The 23,038-nt window shown below is 44.5% G+C and overlaps 1 protein-coding gene across 1 annotated transcript in view; it reads right to left on the reverse strand.

Annotated features, from left to right (window-relative positions):
* Positions 1-22,787, reverse strand: part of LOC138674665 (beta-1,3-galactosyltransferase 1-like) — a 77,848-nt gene extending 55,061 nt beyond the window's left edge. Inside the window, exon 1 of the mRNA XM_069762479.1 lies at positions 22,596-22,787. Coding sequence (XP_069618580.1) covers positions 22,596-22,787 — 192 coding nt within the window. The remainder of the gene's footprint in view (positions 1-22,595) is intronic.
* Positions 22,788-23,038: the final 251 nt, after the last annotated feature.

A 23,038-nucleotide genomic window follows, 5' to 3' on the forward strand; every position in this document is an offset into this window, starting at 1 on the left:
CCAAACATATGAAGAAAATAATGATAACCAGTAAATGTATGTAAAATATCAAATCAGAAATAATGAAAAAAATATACAAATATAGCAATTAACTTCACACAAAATCAATCTCTCATGGAAAAAAGGCTCATAACGCAAGACTAAATATAAAGGGAGGTTCATATACAAGATAAGACTATGGTAAAGTGCAAAGTGCAGCATCTAAATAAATATAAAGGTTGATTTTGTGTGAAGTTAATTGCTATATTTGCATATTTTTTCATTATTTCTGATTTGATATTTTACATACATTTACTGGTTATCATTATTCTTTTCATACGTTTGGTGGTCTCCGTACTAGACCCATGGATGCCATATACTAAATTGTCTATTTTTATTTTTTTTGGCTCTATAGACTTTATATGATAGCAATAGTCTTTCATCATTATCTTGTTTATGCATTTATTGTTTATTATCTTTGTGGCTATCTGTACGTGGCACTAGTGTGTTGCCTTCACTTATCTTGTGTATCGTTTATTATTACCTTCATTATTGTTGTTCTACATTTTTTAATAATATTCTCAACTAAATTCCTAAATTTTTAGCTCAAGTGTCCATTTTTCTTTTGGTTTTCTGTATATGTATTATGGCGGAGCGTATATAGTATTTGCCCCAAATAGTCGGTTTAATGAGTTGCACACAGTTGTTTCTTGGGAAAATTTTCATAAAAAAGGGAACTTTTGGCCACAATCTCAAATGCAAATCACGTTGAATATATCATAATTAACCTTCCAAAGTTATTCAATATCATAGCACTAAAACATCTAGATGTATTTTAATCAATCCAGAGAGCAGCCAAGCGGCATCGTCTATGGCTGTCAGAAGTAGGGTTTAAGAGATTGTTGTCAATTAGAAAATGACCTGTTGTTTAAATCAGGCTTTTGAGTTACGGGATTTTTCTTAAAAAAGAAAGTGCTACTCACTAAATTAGAATATCTTCAAAAAGTGAATTTATTTCAGTCCTTCAATACAAAAAAATTGGAACTCAAATATTATATAGAGTCATTACAAACAGAGTGATGTATTTCACGTGTTTATTTCTGTTAATGTTGATGATTATGGCTTACAGCCAATGAAAACCCAAAAGTCATTATCTCAGTAAATTAGAATAATTAACAAAAAAACCTGCAAAGGCTTCCTAAGCATTTAATAAAGGTCCCTTAGTCTGTTTCTGTAGGCTCCACAATCATGGGGAAGACTGCTGACCTGACAGATGTCCAGAAGGCAGTCACTGACACACTTCACAAGGAGGGGAAGCCACAAAAGGTCTTTGGTAAAGAAGCCGGCTGTTCACAGAGTGCTGTATCCAGGCATATTACCGGAGAGTTGAGTGGAAGGAAAAAGTGTGGTAGAAAAAGGTGCACAAGTAAGCTCTCCCCAAGGCTGTGATGCGGTGTTTTGACACGTTACCCCAGCGCCCAATCGCCCGGCGCCTTCAGACAAACTGAACACGAAGAGGCAGTCTAAAAGAGCCTCAATCATGACTGGTCTAGAAGTAGTACAGCCATTGACTTCAAAAAGTTATAGTAACATAGTAACATAGTAACATAGTTAGTAAGGCCGAAAAAAGACATTTGTCCATCCAGTTCAGCCTATATTCCATCATAATAAATCCCCAGATCTACGTCCTTCTACAGAACCTAATAATTGTATGATACAATATTGTTCTGCTCCAGGAAGACATCCAGGCCTCTCATAGTAACATAGGCCTCTCATAGTAACATAAGAGTAACATAAGTACTATAAGCAAAGGACCCAAAACTGAAGTCTTTCTGCATCCTGACAGTAATACGATTGGTAGCATCTAGTGCCAGGCAGCTGCTGCAAAAGCCAAACTTAACCGTGCATAAGTTGGGGTGTAACTGAAGCACAGCAAAGTTTCACTCCGGTAGTAATTGTATTCATACTGAAGTATTACAATGATGCTTACCTCATTTGCAGCTGCTCCCATGGACGAGGGGATAGAAGTTTGTCAGATCAGCGGGGAAAGCTATTACCCAGGCTATGCTAGATCCAGCAGCCAGTATAACTGCATCAGCTGAAAGGGACAGGGGATTGGGTAGATTTTGGAAGCAACATCCAGAATCAGCATTCCTCAAAGAGACGGTATTAGCAGGATCATTCGGGGTTGATATACCGAATTACAGAGCTCACTGAATAATGGTGACAGCGGTCTTGCGATCAGACCTATAAACTAACATTAAATTATCCTATCAAAAAAAGCTTGGAGAACTTCTTAATAAAATAAAAAATTCTTTATTAAACACAATAATTAATAAAACACATAGATTGTAAGTAGTACATGGTTAGACAATACATGACACCTTCAAGTGAGAAGTGGTATCATGTATTGTCTAATCGTGTACTACTTACAATCTATGTCTATTGTTGATTTTATTAAGAAGTTCTCCAAGCTTTTTTGATAGGATAATTTAATCGTTGATTTAGGAGAAATAGTATTTTGTGCCCAAAACTATCGGATATATATACTATAAACGAACTTGTTGACTGTGTATTTTGGCACTATGTTCTTCACGCGAGACAGCAAGGCTGTTGTACCAAATAAGTCCCTGCATGGCCTTGGTTGGTGTTTTTGCTCAACCTCACCAGATTGTACAAAGGAGGAGCACACTATGGCAGTAATATGCCCTTTTTCTTTATTCTTGATAGATCAGCTTTGTGCAGCATCGGACTGGAGCACCTTGGGCCCACCAGAGCCAAATCTTTCTTGGGGCCCACTATGTAGCTACATAGAAATACATTTATACAAGACCACCAATTGAGCGGTAAAACACGCTAAGATCACAGTATAATATAAGGTAGTACACATCTTAATTATGTAACAGGGGTTGGGGTAGCCCCATCATAGAATATAAAGTAGCCTCCTTCATGGAATATAATGCAGCCCCCTCATAGGGTATAATACAGCACCCCACAAAATATAATGCAATTCCCTCATAAGGTATAATGCAGCTGTAATAGTATGCAGGTACTGAGTGTGTCACCACGGAACAGACAGACCAACAGTTGAGGGGTTTAATAACAGGAATCAGGTTCTCCTCGCAGGGAGGAAGCAATGGAAAATAACTAGCAATAAAACATTGCAAAAATATGGGAGTCAAACAATGTAACAGATGTAAGCAAGATTTCTTGCGAAAAGAACACTTATCAGTCTGATGATGACTTGCTTGAAGGGTCGTCTTCTCCAACGTAGGCGCAGAGAAACAGCGGCACTTGTCATCCCTCTGTTATACGTGGGCTGAGTAGTCTCTAGGAGCCCGCTGCCTGGGGTTTCGGAATCAGGGGCTCTGCACTGCTAAGTCTCTCACCAGGAACCAGGGACTCTGCACTGATATCGTGGGTACCAGGGATCACAGTACTGATACCGTGGGCTACCAGGGTGTCGCAGTCTCTGCATGGGCCAATATCTCTACACGGGTCTCAAAGCGTCCCTCTCCAGTCACAGCAGAGTCCGCTTTCATGTACTCACCAGATGCAGTCTTTCTGGGCAATCTCTGTTGTGAATTCTGTGGCAGAGCTCCCTCCTGTGGTCACAAGTGGTACTTCGGCTGATTCTCTCTGTGAGCTTCCATTGGTGGAGGAAAGTGGTACTGCGGCTTCTGAGTTTCCTTCCTCAGGTGATGTGGTGAAGTCGTTAGGTGCTGCTCTATTTAACTCCACCTAGTGCTTTTATCCTGGCCTCCAGTCAATGTTCTAGTATTGGACCTGTTTCCTCCTGGATCGTTCCTGTGGCCTGCTGCTCTGCATAGCTAAGATCTGCTTTGCTATTTTGTTTGCTGTTTTTTTCTGTCCAGCTTGTCTATTTGTTTTTTCCTGCTTGCTGGAAGCTCTGGGACGCAGAGGGTGTACCTCCGTGCCGTTAGTTCGGTACGGAGGGTCTTTTTGCTCCCTTTGCGTGGTTTTTGTAGGGTTTTGTGTTGACCGCAAAGTTACCTTTCCTATCCTCGCTCTGTTCAGAAAGTCGGGCCTCACTTTGCTAAATCTATTTCATCTCTACGTTTGTCTTTTCATCTTAACTCACAGTCATTATATGTGGGGGCTGCCTTTTCCTTTGGGGTATTTCTCTGAGGCAAAGTAGGCTTATTTTCTATCTTCAGGCTAGCTAGTTTCTCAGGCTGTGCCGAGTTGCATAGGGAGCGTTAGGCGCAATCCACGGCTGCCTCTAGTGTGGTTGGAGAGGATTAGGGATTGCGGTCAGCAGAGTTCCCACGTCTCAGAGCTCGTTCTATGTTTTTGGGTTATTGTCAGGTCACTGTATGTGCTCTGACCTCTATGTCCATTGTGGTACTGAATTACCTTATCATAACAGTACTGGAGGCCCAAAGTACTAATGATTCTCAATAGAGGGAAAAAAGAAGTTCTGAGACCATTTTTTTTTCTCTGCACTGTGTTTTGCCTTTTTTTTCCCCTAGACATTTGGGTGGTTCAGGACACAGGTGTAGCGATGGACATTAAAGGTCTGTCTTCATGTGTGGATCAGCTCACGGCAAGAGTACAAAATATTCAAGACTTTGTGGTTCAGAATTCTATGTTAGAACTGAGAATTCCTATTCCTGATTTGTTTTTTGGAGATAGAACTAAATTTCTGAGTTTCAAAAATAATTGTAAACTATTTCTGGCTTTGAAACCTCGCTCCTCTGGTGACCCAGTTCAACAAGTTAGGATCATTATTTCTTTTTTGCGTGGCGACCCTCAGGACTGGGCATTTTCTCTTGCGTCAGGAGATCCTGCATTAAGTAATATCGATGCGTTTTTCCTGGCGTTCGGATTGCTGTACGATGAACCTAATTCAGTGGATCAGGCAGAGAAAAACTTGCTGGCTCTGTGTCAGGGTCAGGATGAGATAGAGGTATATTGTCAGAAATTTAGAAAGTGGTCAGTACTCACTCAATGGAATGAAGGTGTGCTCGCAGCTATTTTCAGAAAAGGTCTCTCTGAAGCCCTTAAGGATGTTATGGTGGGATTTCCTATGCCTGCTGGTCTGAATGAGTCTATGTCTTTGGCCATTCAGATCGGTCGACGCTTGCGTGAGCGTAAATCTGTGCACCATTTGGCGGTATTACCTGAGCTTAAACCTGAGCCTGTGCAGTGCGATAGGACTTTGACCAGAGTTGAACAGCAAGAACACAGACGTCTGAATGGGCTGTGTTTCTACTGTGGTGATTCCACTCATGCTATCTCTGATTGTCCTAAGCACACTAAGCGGTTCGCTAGGTCTGCCACCATTGGTACGGTACAGTCAAAATTTCTTCTGTCCGTTACCTTGATCTGCTCTTTGTCATCCTATTCTGTCATGGCATTTGTGGATTCAGGCGCTGCCCTGAATTTGATGGACTTGGAGTATGCTAGGCGTTGTGGGTTTTTCTTGGAGCCCTTGCAGTGTCCTATTCCATTGAGAGGAATTGATGCTACGCCTTTGGCCAAGAATAAGCCTCAGTACTGGACCCAGCTGACCATGTGCATGGCTCCTGCACATCAGGAGGTTATTCGCTTTCTGGTGTTGCATAATCTGCATGATGTGGTCGTGTTGCGGTTGCCATGGCTACAAGTCCATAATCCAGTATTAGATTGGAAATCCATGTCTGTGTCCAGCTGGGGTTGTCAGGGGGTACATGGTGATGTCCCATTTCTGACTATTTCGTCATCCACCCCTTCTGAGGTTCCAGAGTTCTTGTCTGATTACCGGGATGTATTTGATGAGCCCAAGTCCGATACCCTACCTCCGCATAGGGATTGTGATTGTGCTATCGATTTGATTCCTGGTAGTAAATTCCCAAAAGGTCGACTGTTTAATTTATCTGTGCCTGAGCACGCCGCTATGCGGAGTTATGTGAAGGAGTCCTTGGAGAAGGGGCATATTCGCCCGTCATCGTCGCCATTAGGAGCAGGGTTCTTTTTTGTAGCCAAGAAGGATGGTTCACTGAGACCTTGTATAGATTACCCCTTCTAAATAAGATCACGGTTAAATTTCAGTACCCCTTGCCGTTGTTATCTGATTTGTTTGCTCGGATTAAGGGGGCTAGTTGGTTCACCAAGATAGATCTTCGTGGTGCGTATAATCTTGTGCGTATTAAGTGAGGCGATGAGTGGAAAACTGCATTTAATACGCCCGAGGGCCATTTTGAGTATCTAGTAATGCCATTCGGACTTGCCAATGCTCCATCAGTGTTTCAGTCCTTTATGCATGACATCTTCCAAGAGTACCTGGATAAATTCCTGATTGTGTACTTGGATGACATTTTGATCTTCTCGGATGATTGGGAGTCTCATGTGAAGCAGGTCAGAACGGTGTTTCAGGTCCTGCGTGCTAATTCTTTGTTTGTGAAGGGATCAAAGTGTCTCTTTGGTGTTCAGAAGGTTTCATTTTTGGGGTTCATCTTTTCCCCTTCTACTATCGAGATGGACCCTGTTAAGGTCCAAGCCATCCATGATTGGACTCAGCCGACATCTCTGAAAAGTCTGCAAAAGTTCCTGGCTTTGCTAATTTTTATCGTCGCTTCATCTGCAATTTTTCTAGTATTGCTAAACCATTGACCGATTTGACCAAGAAGGGTGCTGATGTGGTCAATTGGTCTTCTGCTGCTGTGGAAGCTTTTCAAGAGTTGAAGCGTCGTTTTTCTTCTGCCCCTGTGTTGTGTCAACCAGATGTTTTGCTTCCGTTCCAGGTCGAGGTGGATGCTTCTGAGATTGGAGCAGGGGCTGTTTTGTCGCAGAGAAGTTCTGATTGCTCGGTGATGAAACCATGCGCCTTCTTTTCCAGGAAGTTTTCGCCTGCTGAGCGAAATTATGATGTGGGCAATCGAGAGTTGCTGGCCATGAAGTGGGCATTCGAGGAGTGGCGTCATTGGCTTGAAGGAGCTAAGCATCGCGTGGTGGTCTTGACTGATCATAAGAACTTGACTTATCTCGAGTCTGCCAAGCGGTTGAATCCTAGACAGGCTCGTTGGTTGCTGTTTTTTGCCCGTTTTGACTTTGTGATTTCGTACCTTCCGGGCTCTAAAAATGTGAAGGCGGATGCTCTGTCTAGGAGTTTTGTGCCCGACTCTCCGGGTTTATCTGAGCCGGCGTGTATCCTCAAAGAGGGAGTAATTGTGTCTGCCATCTCCCCTGATTTGCGGCGGGTGCTGCAAAAATTTCAGGCTAATAAACCTGATCGTTGCCCAGCGGAGAAACTGTTTGTCCCTGATAGGTGGACGAATAAAGTTATCTCTGAGGTTCATTGTTCGGTGTTGGCCGGTCATCCTGGAATCTTTGGTACCAGAGAGTTAGTGGCTAGATCCTTTTGGTGGCCATCTCTGTCGCGGGATGTGCGTTCTTTTGTGCAGTCCTGTGGGATTTGTGCTCGGGCTAAGCCCTGCTGTTCTCGTGCCAGTGGGTTGCTTTTGCCCTTGCTGGTCCCGAAGAGGCCTTGGACACATATCTCTATGGATTTTATTTTAGATCTTCCCGTCTCTCAAAAGATGTCAGTCATTTGGGTGGTCTGTGATCGCTTCTCTAAGATGGTCCATTTGGTACCCTTGTCTAAATTACCTTCCTCCTCTGATTTGGTGCCATTGTTCTTCCAGCATGTGGTTCGTTTACACGGCATTCCAGAGAATATCGTTTCTGACAGAGGTTCCCAGTTTGTTTCGAGGTTTTGGCGAGCCTTTTGTGGTAGGATGGGCATTGACTTGTCTTTTTCCTCGGCTTTCCATCCTCAGACTAATGGCCAGACCGAACGAACCAACCAGACCTTGGAAACATATCTGAGATGCTTTGTTTCTGCTGATCAGGATGACTGGGTGTCCTTTTTGCCTTTGGCTGAGTTCGCCCTTAATAATCGGGCCAGCTCGGCTACCTTGGTTTCGCCGTTTTTCTGCAACTCTGGGTTCCATCCTCGTTTCTCTTCAGGGCAGGTTGAGTCTTCGGACTGTCCTGGTGTGGATACTGTGGTGGACAGGTTGCAGCAGATTTGGACTCATGTAGTGGACAATTTGACCTTGTCCCAGGAGAAGGCTCAACGTTTCGCTAATCGCAGACGCTGTGTGGGTCCCCGACTTCGTGTTGGGGATTTGGTTTGGTTATCTTCTCGTCATATTCCTATGAAGGTTTCCTCTCCTAAGTTTAAACCTCGTTTCATTGGTCCATATAGGATTTCTGAGGTTCTTAATCCTGTGTCTTTTCGTCTGACCCTTCCAGATTCTTTTTCCATACATAACGTATTCCATAGGTCATTGTTGCGGAGATACGTGGCACCTATGGTTCCATCTGTTGATCCTCCTGCCCCGGATTTGGTGGAGGGGGAGTTGGAGTATATTGTGGAGAAGATTTTGGATTCTCGTGTTTCAAGACGGAAACTCCAGTATCTGGTTAAGTGGAAGGGTTATGCTAAGGAAGATAATTCCTGGGTCTTTGCCTCTGATGTCCATGCTCCCGATCTTGTTCGTGCCTTTCATATGGCTCATCCTGGTCATCCTGGGGGCTCTGGTGAGGGTTCGGTGACCCCTCCTCAAGGGGGGGGCACTGTTGTGAATTCTGTGGCAGAGCTCCCTCCTGTGGTCACAAGTGGTACTTCGGCTGATTCTCTCTGTGAGCTTCCGTTGGTGGAGGAAAGTGGTACTGCGGCTTCTGAGTTTCCTTCCTCAGGTGATGTGGTGAAGTCGTTAGGTGCTGCTCTATTTAACTCCACCTAGTGCTTTTATCCTGGCCTCCAGTCAATGTTCTAGTATTGGACCTGTTTCCTCCTGGATCGTTCCTGTGGCCTGCTGCTCTGCATAGCTAAGTTCTGCTTTGCTATTTTGTTTGCTGTTTTTTTCTGTCCAGCTTGTCTATTTGTTTTTTCCTGCTTGCTGGAAGCTCTGGGACGCAGAGGGTGTACCTCCGTGCCGTTAGTTCGGTATGGAGGGTCTTTTTGCCCCCTTTGCGTGGTTTTTGTAGGGTTTTGTGTTGACCGCAAAGTTACCTTTCCTATCCTCGCTCTGTTCAGAAAGTCGGGCCTCACTTTGCTAAATCTATTTCATCTCTACGTTTGTCTTTTCATCTTAACTCACAGTCATTATATGTGGGGGCTGCCTTTTCCTTTGGGGTATTTCTCTGAGGCAAGGTAGGCTTATTTTCTATCTTCAGGCTAGCTAGTTTCTCAGGCTGTGCCGAGTTGCATAGGGAGCGTTAGGCGCAATCCACGGCTGCCTCTAGTGTGGTTGGAGAGGATTAGGGATTGCGGTCAGCAGAGTTCCCACGTCTCAGAGCTCGTTCTATGTTTTTGGGTTATTGTCAGGTCACTGTATGTGTTCTGACCTCTATGTCCATTGTGGTACTGAATTACCTTATCATAACAAATCTCCCTGTATTTGTCCTCTGACTGGGAGCTCTCTCTCACTCCTGGTGCGCAGCTGCACCCTGCTCTGACCGCTGCTCATGCTACTCACGCTCCTCTGTTCCTTGCGCGCGAGCCTTTCCCGCTCTGCCCAGCTTCCTTCCTGTCCCAGTCTCTAAGTCTGCCCCCTGGGGAACCTGTAGCGCAGCTCAATGGTTCCAGGCACAGAGCCGAGAAGGTAACCGCCCCCGGACGCTTCTTGTGCTTCACCTCCTTACACATCCCCTATATAATATAATGTAGCACCCTCATATAGTATAATGCAGCCCCTCCACAGAATATAATGTAGCCCCCTCGGAGTATTAATCAACCCCCTCATAAGGCAGCCCCCCATAGAATATACTGTAGCCCCCTCATAGGGCATATTGCAGCTCCCCTCATATAATATGATGTAGCCCCCTGAGAGAATGCAGCCCCCCACATATAATATAATACAGCCCCTCCACAGACTATATTGTAGCCCCCTCAGAGTATAATGCAACCCCATCATAAGGCAGTTCCCCATAGACTATACTGTAGCCCCCTCATAGGGCATAATGCCATTCCCCTCATATAGTATGATGTAGCTCCCTGAGAGAATGCAGCCCCCACAAAATTATAATATAGCCCCCTCATAGGGTATAATGCAGTCCCCCTGAAAGGGTATAATGCAGCCCCCCTCCACCACCATCATTGTTCTCCCCCCTCCACCCCCATCATTGTACTCATCACTAGCTTCATCATTGCCTTTTCACCCATCACCTCCATCATTTCCTCCTCCCCCACACCGCCATTTTTGTCCTTTACACCACAACCATCATTGCTTTTTCCTCCACCACCCCATCATTGCCCATTCCACCACCACCATCTTTGCCTCCCCCCACCATCATCATTGCCTTCTCCCCAACACCCCATCATTGCCTCCTCATTACCATCATCATCATTGCCTCCCCCACCACCATCTTCATTGCCTCCCCACCACCATCATCATCATCCTTTCCACCACAGCCATCATTGCCTTCTCCCCCACCACCCCATCATTGCTCATTCCACCACCACCATCATTGCCTCTCCCCACCACCATCGTTGCCTTCTCCCCACCACCATCATTGCCTCTCTCACCATCATCATCATTGCCTCCCCACCTCCATCATCATTGCCTCCCCCAACATCATCATCATTGCCTCCCCACCACCATCATTGCCTCCCCCACCACCATCATCATCATAATTGCCTCCCCCACCACCATCATCATTGCATCCACCACCACCATCATTGCCTCCCCACCAGCCTCATCGCCTCCCCCACCACAATCATCATCATTGCCTCCCCCACCACCATCATCATCACCTCCCTCACCACATCATCATCATTGCCTCCACCACCATCATCATTGCCTCCACTACCATCATCATTGCCACCCCTACCACAATCATCATCGTTGCCTCCACCACCATCATCATTGCCTCTCCCACCACCATCATCATCATCATTGCCTCCACCACCATCATTGCCTCCCCCACCACCCCCATCATTGCCAATCTCCAATACACACACATATACCACTCTCACAGATATAGCACCACACACAGACAGCACCGCACCACTGTCTCTCTCACACACACATACACAGCACCGCATCACATACACACACACGCAGGCAGGCAGATACACCACACAGCACCTACTCACCTCTCTGCACATTCCCCGCAGCCGCAGCACATACCGGCAGCTTGAGCTTCCTCTCCCCTAATCAGCCGTTCTGAATGATGACGTCATCCAGCCATGCTGAGTCAGACAGGAAGTGCCGGGCAGCAGACAGGAAGGAGCATGGCACCGGATCACTGCAGCTCTGTTCCGGTCCCAAGCTCCAGGGCCCCGATTCAGCAGCATTGGTGGGTAGTGTTAGCCTCAGCATGCGGCTAACACTGCCCGCTATTAAATTGAAAGAGTATTCACTCCTCTCAATGCCCATGGGGTGTGGGGAAGCGTGAATATTCTTTTCTCTTTAGCAGCGGGGAAAAGCTCCTGTCTCCAGCTGCTGCTCTCTGGCACCAGAAGGACCCCCCTTGACTCAGGGTCCCCATAGCAGCTGGATGTGCCGCTATTAGCGACATGCCACTGGCTGGGGGGGCCCCTGGAGCAGAAGGGGCCCTAGGCAGATGCTGGCCAATATGTCAGCAGGTGTCAGTGCCTGGGCCCATCGGAGAATCCTCCGGTTCTCCGGTGGGCCAGTACTATCCTGGTTTTGTGTAGCTTGGGCACTTGGATACATATAAGTAGTGGTAGTGATGTCAGATGATGATGAGGTGTCATCCTCCTCACTAACACCTTTTGACACTGGGTAGGATTATCACCAGGTACTGTCCAACAAGTCATCATTAACCATATCACCAGTGACCTAAATATCAAAAACAATAAAGGGAATCAAGCTTTAAGTGTATAGTAAATTATTAATACTGCCACACAGTGATTACATGAATATACAGTATACAGGAAAGAAATTATACTGCCATACAGTGACTAAATAATATCACCATGCAATGACTAGACAATACCTTCATACAGTGACTGAATAATACTGACACACAATAGGTGAATACTACCCACATACAGTTACTGAAAAATAGCACCATAAAGTTATAAGATAATTCCACTTCAATATGACTAATACAACAAAAGAGTGAATGAAAATTACTGCTGTATAGTGCTATATAAAAAAATACAGTAACCAAATAATACCATCAAACAGTAACTAAATACTATCACACTGTGACCAAATTATACCATTATTAGGGACAAGCGAACCTGAACTGTAAAGTTCAGGGTCCGTACCTGACACCTAGTGTCCTGTACTGAACCCCTAGTGTTCAGTACTGAACCCTGAGCATGGACTTTTGACAGGATGTCTGGTTTTATGTTCAGGTTCAGATGCTAATTAAAGTCTGCTGAAAGGCTCTATCTATATATATACCGTATTTTTCGCTTTGTAAGACGCTCCGGATTATAAGACGCACCCCAAATTTTGAGGAGAAAAATAGGAAAAAACTATTTTTTAATAAATTGGTGGGGCGTCTTATAATCCATGCGTCTTATTACTTACCAGGGGTTGTGGTTGTGGTGGATCAGGGTCCCAGGCTCGTTGCCGGAGGCAGGAGTGGAGCATTGCTGCAGGCTGGGATGAGGGGGTCTGCAGGGGGCTCCTGTGCTGCAGGGGGGCTCCTGTGCTGCAGGCTGGGATGAGGGGTCTGCAGGGGGCTCCTTTGCTGCAGGCTGGGATGAGGGGTCTGCAGGGGGCTCCTTTGCTGCAGGCTGGGATGAGGGGTCTGCAGGGGGCTCCTGTGCTGTAGGGCTGTCTCCGGTGCTGCGGGGGGCTCTGGCGACATTTTGTGAAAGACCAGAGCCCCCCGGCAGTTCTTCCATGCGTTCCAGTATGACTAATTCCGGGAAAATGGCCGCCGGAATCTCGAGAGATGAGATCTCAGCGCTGAAATCTCATCTCCCGAGATTCCGGCGGCCATTTTCCAGGAGTCAGTCATACTGGAACTAACTCCGGGAAAATGGCCGCCGGAATCTCGAGAGATGAGATCTCAGCGCTGAAATCTCATCTCCCGAGATTCCGGCGGCCATTTTCCCGGAATTAGTCATACTGGAACGCATGGAAGAACTGCCGGGGGGCTCTGGTCTTTCACAATATGTCGCCAGAGCCCCCCGCAGCACCGGAGCCTTCAGCATCACCCGGGGCAGCAGCGGACAACCCCGGCAGTGGCGGCGGACGACAGCGGCGGCAGGCTGTAGCGGCGGCGGACACCCCCTCCTCCCAGCCTGTAATGGTAAGCGGTATATCCGCTTTGTTAGACGCACCCACATTTCCCCCCCAAATTTGGGGGAAATAAAGTGCGTCTTACAAAGCGGAAAATACGGTATATATGCCGGATCATGAGTGTCACCGCCATTATACTTGTATTAGTGTAAGGACAGGGTGTTGCTGGAGTGAGGGAGAAAATTAGACTGCACTCTGCACCCATATCTGTGAGAGTACTGTGCCAAAAAGCTACTGTGTGTACACTGCACCCACATCTGTGGGAGTACTGTGCCAAAAAGCCCTCTGTGTACACTCCCTGCCTGTCAAAGCACTGTGCCTTTAAGCCTCTGTGTGTACTCTACAATCCTGCCTGTTGGAGTACTGTGCCTTTATGCCTCTGTGTGTACTCTGCACCCCTGCCTGTGGGAGTCATGTGCCTTTAAGCCTCTGTGTGTGCTCTGCAACCCCGCCTGTGTGAGGACTGTTCCAAAAAGCTTCTACGTACTCTGCAGCCGTGTCTGTACGAGTAGTGTGCCCCCCCAAATTTTCTACCCTGTAGCCGTCTCTTTCCCATTTGTGGGCCGAAAAAATTATTTAATTCTACTGCTGTGTATAGACGAGTAGTGTGTCTAAAAAATGTTTCTACTCTGCAGCCATATTTTTGTGAGTAGTATGTCTAAAAAAAAAATTCTAGTATGCAGCAATCTGTTTCCCATTTGTGGGCCAAAAAGCCTCTGTTTATACTATACCAAAAAGCCTCTGGGAGTACTGTGCCAAAATGCCTGTTTGTCCTGTATGAAAAGCCTGTAGGAGTACTGAGAATACAGATAATAAATGGGAAATGTTTAAGAACATCCTAAATAGGCAGTGTAAGCGGTTTATACCTTGGGGGAATAAAAGGACTAGAAATAGGAAAAACCCAATGTGGCTAAACAAAGAAGTAAGACAGGCAATTAACAGTAAAAAGAAAGCATTTGCACTACTAAAGCAGGATGGCACCATTGAAGCTCTAAAAAAACTATAGGGAGAAAAATACTTTATCTAAAAAACTAATTAAAGCTGCCAAAAAGGAAACAGAGAAGCACATTGCTAAGGAGAGTAAAACTAATCCCAAACTGTTCTTCAACTATATCAATAGTAAAAGAATAAAAACTGAAAATGTAGGCCCCTTAAAAAATAGTGAGGAAAGAATGGTTGTAGATGACGAGGAAAAAGCTAACATATTAAACACCTTCTTTTCCACGGTATTCACGGTGGAAAATGAAATGCTAGGTGAAATCCCAAGAAACAATGAAAACCCTATATTAAGGGTCACCAATCTAACCCAAGAAGAGGTGCGAAACCGGCTAAATAAGATTAAAATAGATAAATCTCCGGGTCCGGATGGCATACACCCACGAGTACTAAGAGAACTAAGTAATGTAATAGATAAACCATTATTTCTTATTTTTAGTGACTCTATAGCGACAGGGTCTGTTCCGCAGGACTGGCGCATAGCAAATGTGGTGCCAATATTCAAAAAGGGCTCTAAAAGTGAACCTGGAAATTATAGGCCAGTAAGTCTAACCTCTATTGTTGGTAAAATATTTGAAGGGTTTCTGAGGGATGTTATTCTGGATTATCTCAATGAGAATAACTGTTTAACTCCATATCAGCATGGGTTTATGAGAAATCGCTCCTGTCAAACCAATCTAATCAGTTTTTATGAAGAGGTAAGCTATAGACTGGACCACGGTGAGTCATTGGACGTGGTATATCTCGATTTTTCCAAAGCGTTTGATACCGTGCCGCACAAGAGGTTGGTACACAAAATGAGAATGCTTGGTCTGGGGGAAAATGTGTGTAAATGGGTTAGTAACTGGCTTAGTGATAGAAAGCAAAGGGTGGTTATAAATGGTATAGTCTCTAACTGGGTCGCTGTGACCAGTGGGGTACCGCAGGGGTCAGTATTGGGACCTGTTCTCTTCAACATATTCATTAATGATCTGGTAGAAGGTTTACACAGTAAAATATCGATATTTGCAGATGATACAAAACTATGTAAAGCAGTTAATACAAGAGAAGATAGTATTCTGCTACAGATGGATCTGGATAAGTTGGAAACTTGGGCTGAAAGGTGGCAGATGAGGTTTAACAATGATAAATGTAAGGTTATACACATGGGAAGAGGGAATCAATATCACCATTACACACTGAACGGGAAACCACTGGGTAAATCTGACAGGGAGAAGGACTTGGGGATCCTAGTTAATGATAAACTTACCTGGAGCAGCCAGTGCCAGGCAGCAGCTGCCAAGGCAAACAGGATCATGGGGTGCATTAAAAGAGGTCTGGATACACATGATGAGAGCATTATACTGCCTCTGTACAAATCCCTAGTTAGACCGCACATGGAGTACTGTGTCCAGTTTTGGGCACCGGTGCTCAGGAAGGATATAATGGAACTAGAGAGAGTACAAAGGAGGGCAACAAAATTAATAAAGGGGATGGGAGAACTACAATACCCAGATAGATTAGCAAAATTAGGATTATTTAGTCTAGAAAAAAGACGACTGAGGGGCGATCTAATAACCATGTATAAGTATATAAGGGGACAATACAAATATCTCGCTGAGGATCTGTTTATACCAAGGAAGGTGACTGGCACAAGGGGGCATTCTTTGCGTCTGGAGGAGAGAAGGTTTTTCCACCAACATAGAAGAGGATTCTTTACTGTTAGGGCAGTGAGAATCTGGAATTGCTTGCCTGAGGAGGTGGTGATGGCGAACTCAGTCGAGGGGTTCAAGAGAGGCCTGGATGTCTTCCTGGAGCAGAACAATATTGTATCATACAATTATTAGGTTCTGTAGAAGGACGTAGATCTGGGTATTTATTATGATGGAATATAGGCTGAACTGGATGGACAAATGTCTTTTTTCGGCCTTACTAACTATGTTACTATGTTACTATGTTACTGTGCCAAAAGCCTCTGTGTGTAATGTACCAAAAAGCATCTGGGAGTACTGTGCCGAAAGCCTCTGTTTGCCCTATGGAGACAACACTGTACCAAAAAGTATGATAGCTCCTGAGAATGGAGGCCTACAAGTGAGTGTGATGAACCCCACATCTGACAGCACACTGTTACTGGGACACTGTTTTCCTGTAAAGTGCCAGAGCCAGAAGGTAACCAAACAGCAGCTCGGTCATGTCCACTGTTCGTGTCAACTTTACAGCTGTATTGCCGCCAGATGTACGTCCATGTGTATATGTACAACGTGGCACAGCTGTGAAGGTGCTCAAAAAGAAGGTTCCCACACCAGATAAATATTGAAGAAAAATCTTTTGGCCCTCACCTTGTAAAGAAGAACAATTTTATTAGCAGTCACTGGTGATAAACGTTTCGGTCATACTGCTGACCTTCTTCAGTATACCAATTGTTTCTAAGATGTCTGGATAGTTGATACGTTGAAAAAAATGTATATTATTAACACCATAAAAAGTAAGAAGTCCTAGTTGGGTTCAAAGATAGCCCCTCATGTGAGCCCAATCTTATTCTTGCATAGGGTGCAAATATCTTTTCCTAATGGTGAATCTTTGATATACAGTTAGGTCCATATATATTTGGACAGAGACAACATTTTTCTAATTTTGGCTATAGACATTACCACAATGAATTTTAAACAAAACAATTCAGATGCAGTTGAAGTTCAGACTTCCAGCTTTCATTTGAGGGTATCCACATTTAAATTGGATGAAGGGTTTAGGAGTTTCAGCTCCTTAACATGTGCCACCCTGTTTTTAAAGGGACCAAAAGTAATTGGACAATTGACTCCAAGGCTATTTCATGGGCAGGTGTGGGCAATCCCTTCGTTATATCATTCTCAATTAAGCAGATAAAAGGCCTGGAGTTGATTTGAGGTGTGGTGTTTGCATTTGGAAGGTTTTGCTGTGAAGTAAACAGTCGGTCAAAGGAGCTCTCCATGCAGGTGAAACAAGCCATCCTTAAGCTGCGAAAACAGAAAAAACCATCCGAGAAATTGCTGCAATATTAGGAGTGGCAAAATCTACAGTTTGGTACATCCTGAGAAAAAAAGAAAGCACTGGTGAACTCCTCAATGCAAAAAGACCTGGGCGCCCACGGAAGACAACAGTGGTGGATGATCGCAGAATAATCTCCATGGTGAAGAGAAACCCCTTCACAACAGCCGACCAAGTGACCAACACTCTCCAGGAGGTCGGCGTATCAATATCCAAATCTACCATAAAGAGAAGACTGCATGAAAGTAAATACAGAGGGTTCACTGCACGGTGCAGCCACTCATAAGCATCAAGAATAAAAAGGCTAGACTGGACTTTGCTAAAAAAAATCTAAAAAAGCCAGCACAGTTCTGGAATAACATTTTTTGGACAGGTGAAACCAAGATCAACCTCTACCAGAATGATAGAAAGAGAAAAGTATGGCGAAGTCGTGGTACAGCTCATGATCCAAAGCATACCACATCATCTGTAAAATACGGTGGAGGCAGTGTGATGGCTTGGGCATGCATGGCTGCCAGTGGCACTGGGTCACTAGTGTTTATTGATGATGTGACACAGGACAGCAGCAGCCGAATGAATTCTGAGGTATTCAGAGCCGCCATACTGTGTGCTCAGATCCAGCCAAATGCAGCAAAACTGATTGGTCGTCGTTTCATACTACAGATGGACAATGACCCAAAACATAAAGCCAAAGCAACCCAGGAGTTTATTAAAGCAAAGAAGTTGAATATTCTTGAATGGCCAAGTCAGTCATCTGATCTCAACCCATTTGAGCAGCATTTCACTTGTTAAAGACTAAACTTCAGACAGAAAGGCCCACAAACAAACAGCAACTGAAAACCACCACACTGAAGGCCTGGCAGAGCATCAAAAAGGAGGAAACACGGCGTCTAGTGATGTCCATGAGCTCAAGACTTCAGGCAGTCATTGCCAACAAAGGGTTTTCAAACAAGTACTAAAAATAAACATTTTATTTAAAATTATTCAAATCTGTCCAATTACTTTTGGTCCCTTTAAAAACAGGGTTGCTCATGTTAAGGAGCTGAAACTCCTAAACCCTTCATCCAATTTAAATGTGGATACCCTCAAATGAAAGCTGAAAGTCTGAACTTCAACTGCATCTGAATTGTTTTCTTTAAAATTCATTGTGGTAATGTCTATAACCAAAATTAGAAAAATGTTGTCTCTGTCCAAATATATATGGACCTAACTGTACGCTGCACAGACTTGAGCGCGGGACCAATGGGACATTTGCCACTATCAGTGGTGGGTAGTGGTGTCTCCTGCCATCAGGAAACGCGGTGTCCACCGCTTGTTCCGGTACGTCAAACTCTGTGACAACTAACTCTGTCTCACCCATGGTTCAGTCTTGCCATAAAAATTCCTGTGGAACTTGGCATTACGCCATGGTGTCCTTATCGCCGAGTTTTCTCTGTACAATCAGAGTCCATGTGTTCCTCCTGTTGCTGTTCTGCCACAACAGCCTTCATCGTTGATCATCCAGGCCAAGGCCTCTCAGGATCCAGTTCACCTGGTGAGACACAACATTAGAGACAATAAGTTGCTGTTGACTGATTTTCCTTTTTTTTTTTTGCACGTTTTTACTTAGAATAGTGTCGAAACAGACTTTGGATCACAGGAAACCAGTAGGCTTGTCCTTCCATAATGGCTCCTAAAAATGGCACATGCGAGGTTCATTGTATTTTAGGATGTAATACCAAGACTTACCTGTAGATGTCAAGGAAGTAAAATAAATATTGATGGAAATAATTTTGTTTTTTTATTTCAATTTTCATGGTAACTGAGAATGTTTGCTATGAATATTAGAGAAATTGCAATTGGGTATAAACCAAAGTGACAAATACAAGTGTAAAATCTTTAATAATGGCCATGAAAAGCATAATATGCAGAGCGGCAGTGGAGAAAATCTCTCTTAGCAGAAGACTTCATCCACTATAAGTTCATGCTCAAAACCTATAACTCTGCCCTTCATCTGGCCAAACAATCCTACTTCACCACCCTCTTCATCACCTCACTATCCAACAACCCAAAATGACTTTTTGAAACCTTAACTCCCTCCTGAAAGCTAAAGTACAGGCCCCCATCACCAACCTCAGTGGTGAGGATCTGGCCACTTATTTCCAAGAAAAAATCAACCACATCCATCAGGATATCTCAGCCCAATCTCCTCAGTGCCTGGATCCCCTTCCCTGCCGCACCTCAAGCTCATTAGACATCTTTGAGACTGTTTCAGAAGAAGAAGTTTCCAAGCTCCTCGCTTCTGCTCGGCCTACAACCTGCAATAGTGACCCCATTCCTTCACATCTCCTGCAGTCTCTCTCACCAGTGGTCACCACTCACCTGACTAAAATATTTAACCTCTCTCTTTCTTCAGGTATCTTTCCCTCCTCATTTAAACATGCCATCATTACCCCTTTACTTAAAAAGCCATCCCTGGACCAGAACTGCACGGCTAACTACAGACCTGTCTCTAACCTTTCCTTCATCTCTAAACTCCTGGAACGCTTGGTCCACTCCCGTCTAATCTGCTATCTCTCAGATAACTCTCTTCTCGACCTCGTACAATCTGGTTTCCGCCCTTTACACTCCACTGAAACTGCCCTCACTAAAGTCTCTAATGATCTATTAACAGCAAAATCCAAAGGTCATTGCTCCCTGCTGATTCTCCTGGATCTCTCTGCCGCATTTGACACTGTGGATCACCGTCTCCTCCTCACCATGCTCCGCTCCATAGGCCTCAAGGACACAGCCCTCTCCTGGTTCTCCTCCTACCTCTCTGACCGCTCCTTCACTGTATCTTTTGCTGGCTCCTCTTCCTCTCCTCGTCCCCTTACTATCGGGGTTCTGCAGGGCTCAGTCCTAGGCCCCCTCCTCTTCTCTCTATACACTGCCCCTATTGGACAAACAATCAGCAGATTTGGGTTCCAGTATCATCTCTATGCTGACAACACCCAATTATACACTTCTTCCCCTGAGATCACCCCTACCCTAATTCAAAATACCAAGGATTGTCTGTCTGCTGTCTCTAACATCATGTCCTCCCTCTATCTGAAACTAAATCTCTCCAAAACTGAACTACTTGTGTTTCTCCCTTCTAATAAACTCACTCTACCCAACATCGAAATTACCCTGGAGGGTTCAACCATAACTCCCAAGCAGCATGCCCGCTGTCTTGGGGTCATATTCCCCTTTGAAACTGCTAAGACTTACTGTCGCTCTTATTCATTCTCGTCTGGACTACTGCAACTCTCTTCTGATCGGTCTCTCTCTTACCAAATTTTCTCCTTTCCAATCCATCTTGAATGTGACAGCCAGGCTCATATTTCTGTCCAGCCGCTTTACCGATGCCTCCATCTTGTGCCAGTCATTACACTGGCTCCCATTCGCTAAAGGGTCCAGTATAAACTCATTTCTCTCACCCACAAAGCTCTCCACAGTTCTGCACCGCCTTATATCTCCTCTCTCATCTCCGTCTATCGCCCTACACGTGCCCTCCATTCTACAAATGAACTAAGACTAACATCCCCCGTAATCCCAACCTCGCACCTCCGTCTCCAAGACTTCTCTCGTCCTGCACCAGCTCTCTGGAATGCACTTCTCCAGACGATCAGACTCATACCTAGCCCCGACCTATTCAAGCGCGCTTTGAAAACCCATCTCTTCAAAAAAGCCTACCACATCAACTACTCAGTAAACTAACTTTGCCCTGTTCCCTCCTTCCAAATATTATTCTGAATCTGCAGCCTACTATTCATCTGTCTCTACACCCTCCATGCACACGATAACTGCACTTGATACTTGACTATTGCACTTAAACACATGGACTGATGACCGCATCATGCAGCTTTATATGAATATCCCTATTTATTATAATTGCTAGACCTGAAATAACAAGCACTTTTCACCTATTGTGTCCCCCCCATTTCCTTGTAGATTGTAAGCTTGCGAGCAGGGACCTCACAACTAATGTCACTGTTTAAATTGTCTTAACTTGCATTGAATTTATTGTCTGTACATGTTCCCGCTTAATTGTAAAGTGCTGCGGAATATGTTGGCGCTATATAAATAAAATTATTATTATTATAATTAAAAAAAGAGCAAAAAATCTATAAGAATTCGCACATTTGACATACATTTTTTTTTGGCTCCAAAGCATCTAACATACAAAATGAAAATAATAGCAAGAAGTAGGTTTTTCTAACATATCTCTGGGCACGTTAGTCCTCATCATGGATTCGCAATAGGGGCATACCCAATAGAAATCAGTAAAAATAAGGTTCACATTAACCCATAGCGACTGCGAAGTATATGAAAGTCATTGATAGATTGGAATATTACAGTGCGGTTTGGGTGGTACAAGTCCGTAACTTTTTTAAGAGGCTGGTGGACCCTGTTGCATTAATCCATTTGTTGTTTTGTCTTTTGACCTTTTTGGGTCGGATTTGTTGTAAAAGCAATATTCTGTCCCCGGGGCCTGTGGCTGCAAATATGGCTCTGTGAGATGCTGAATCTCTTCACAATACTTACAATTGGCGATGGTCGCAGATAGCTTAACACAGCTGCAGGCACACGTTATGAAGAATTCAGAAGATACTTTGATTTCTTTAAGAATCCTTTTTGAATGCATAAACAGCAGCAGGTAAAAAAAGACTTTCTTCAGACAGGCTGAAAGTACATGTGCCTCTAATGAAGTCAAGATGGAGACTGAGACACAGGGAGAAGAAGAAGGAAGTGACATGACACCCAAAAGAGGGAGACAGGGAGACAGAAGGGAAAAACGTCATGGAAAGGGAGGATTTAAGCTATGCAAAACACTAGAACACATAGCAACAATAAACAATATGAGAGACTGCAATACAGCATGTAAAATGTACAGGACAGTCTGTAAAATGTCTCATTCATGGGACATAAGACTCCCCATCTGAAATCTTTAGATTTCATAATTCTTATGATGTCCTGTGGGGATGTCACTGTAGACCTGAAAAACAAAAGAAAACAAGCATGCAAGTAATAACAACAACGACAGTTGTAGTACAATTGGCATGGTCCAATCTTCAGTTGGAGACATGAAGTCCTCAAAAGCGTGATATTCCGAGTTCAAACGTAAACCCATCTTCAGATTGGGGAAGCCGCAACATGCAAACACTTCCACCAACCAAGAATCCGCTGGAGAAAGTTCACATGTTCGAATGTTCCAACACAGCTGGAGGAATATATGGCGGTAGGCTCCCCTCCGTGAGCTGTGTCCATAAACAATGACTTTCATGTGATGTCCTCCTTTGCTAAAAGTAACACAAGCTCAGTGACTGGACGGAAGAAAATACGAGTTGAACCGCCTTTCGTAACCTTGACTTCTACCTTACGGATCTTCCCGTCATTGCTTGGTGTAGTCTTGGTGATAAGACCTATTGGCCAGTCGTTGCGATGAGCTTCTTTATCTTTAAGGAGGACGAGGTCTCCCTCTTGGAGATTAGGTTTTGCAGTCTGCCATTTGTGACGGCTTTGAAGCAAGTGCAGGTATTCAGTTTTTCCAGTGGTGCCAAAAGACATTGGGCAAGTATTGCACCTGTTTCCACTGACGTTTGTAAATGTCCCCATCCACAAACTTCCCTGGAGGGATTGCGGCAGCTCCAACCTTCTGAGTAAGAAGTGTAGCAGGAGTAAGGATCATTGGTGCATCAGGGTCCGATGTTACTGGTGCCACTTTACTGTCTGTGTAGAAGGTAAATGAATCAATAGCAATGTCCATTTCATCCTTTATAGCTTCAGCTAACTCCACTGCCAGAACGGCGGCACAAACT

This window comes from Ranitomeya imitator, chromosome 4, assembly GCF_032444005.1.
Source record: "Ranitomeya imitator isolate aRanImi1 chromosome 4, aRanImi1.pri, whole genome shotgun sequence".
NCBI classification, from domain to species: domain Eukaryota; kingdom Metazoa; phylum Chordata; class Amphibia; order Anura; family Dendrobatidae; genus Ranitomeya; species Ranitomeya imitator.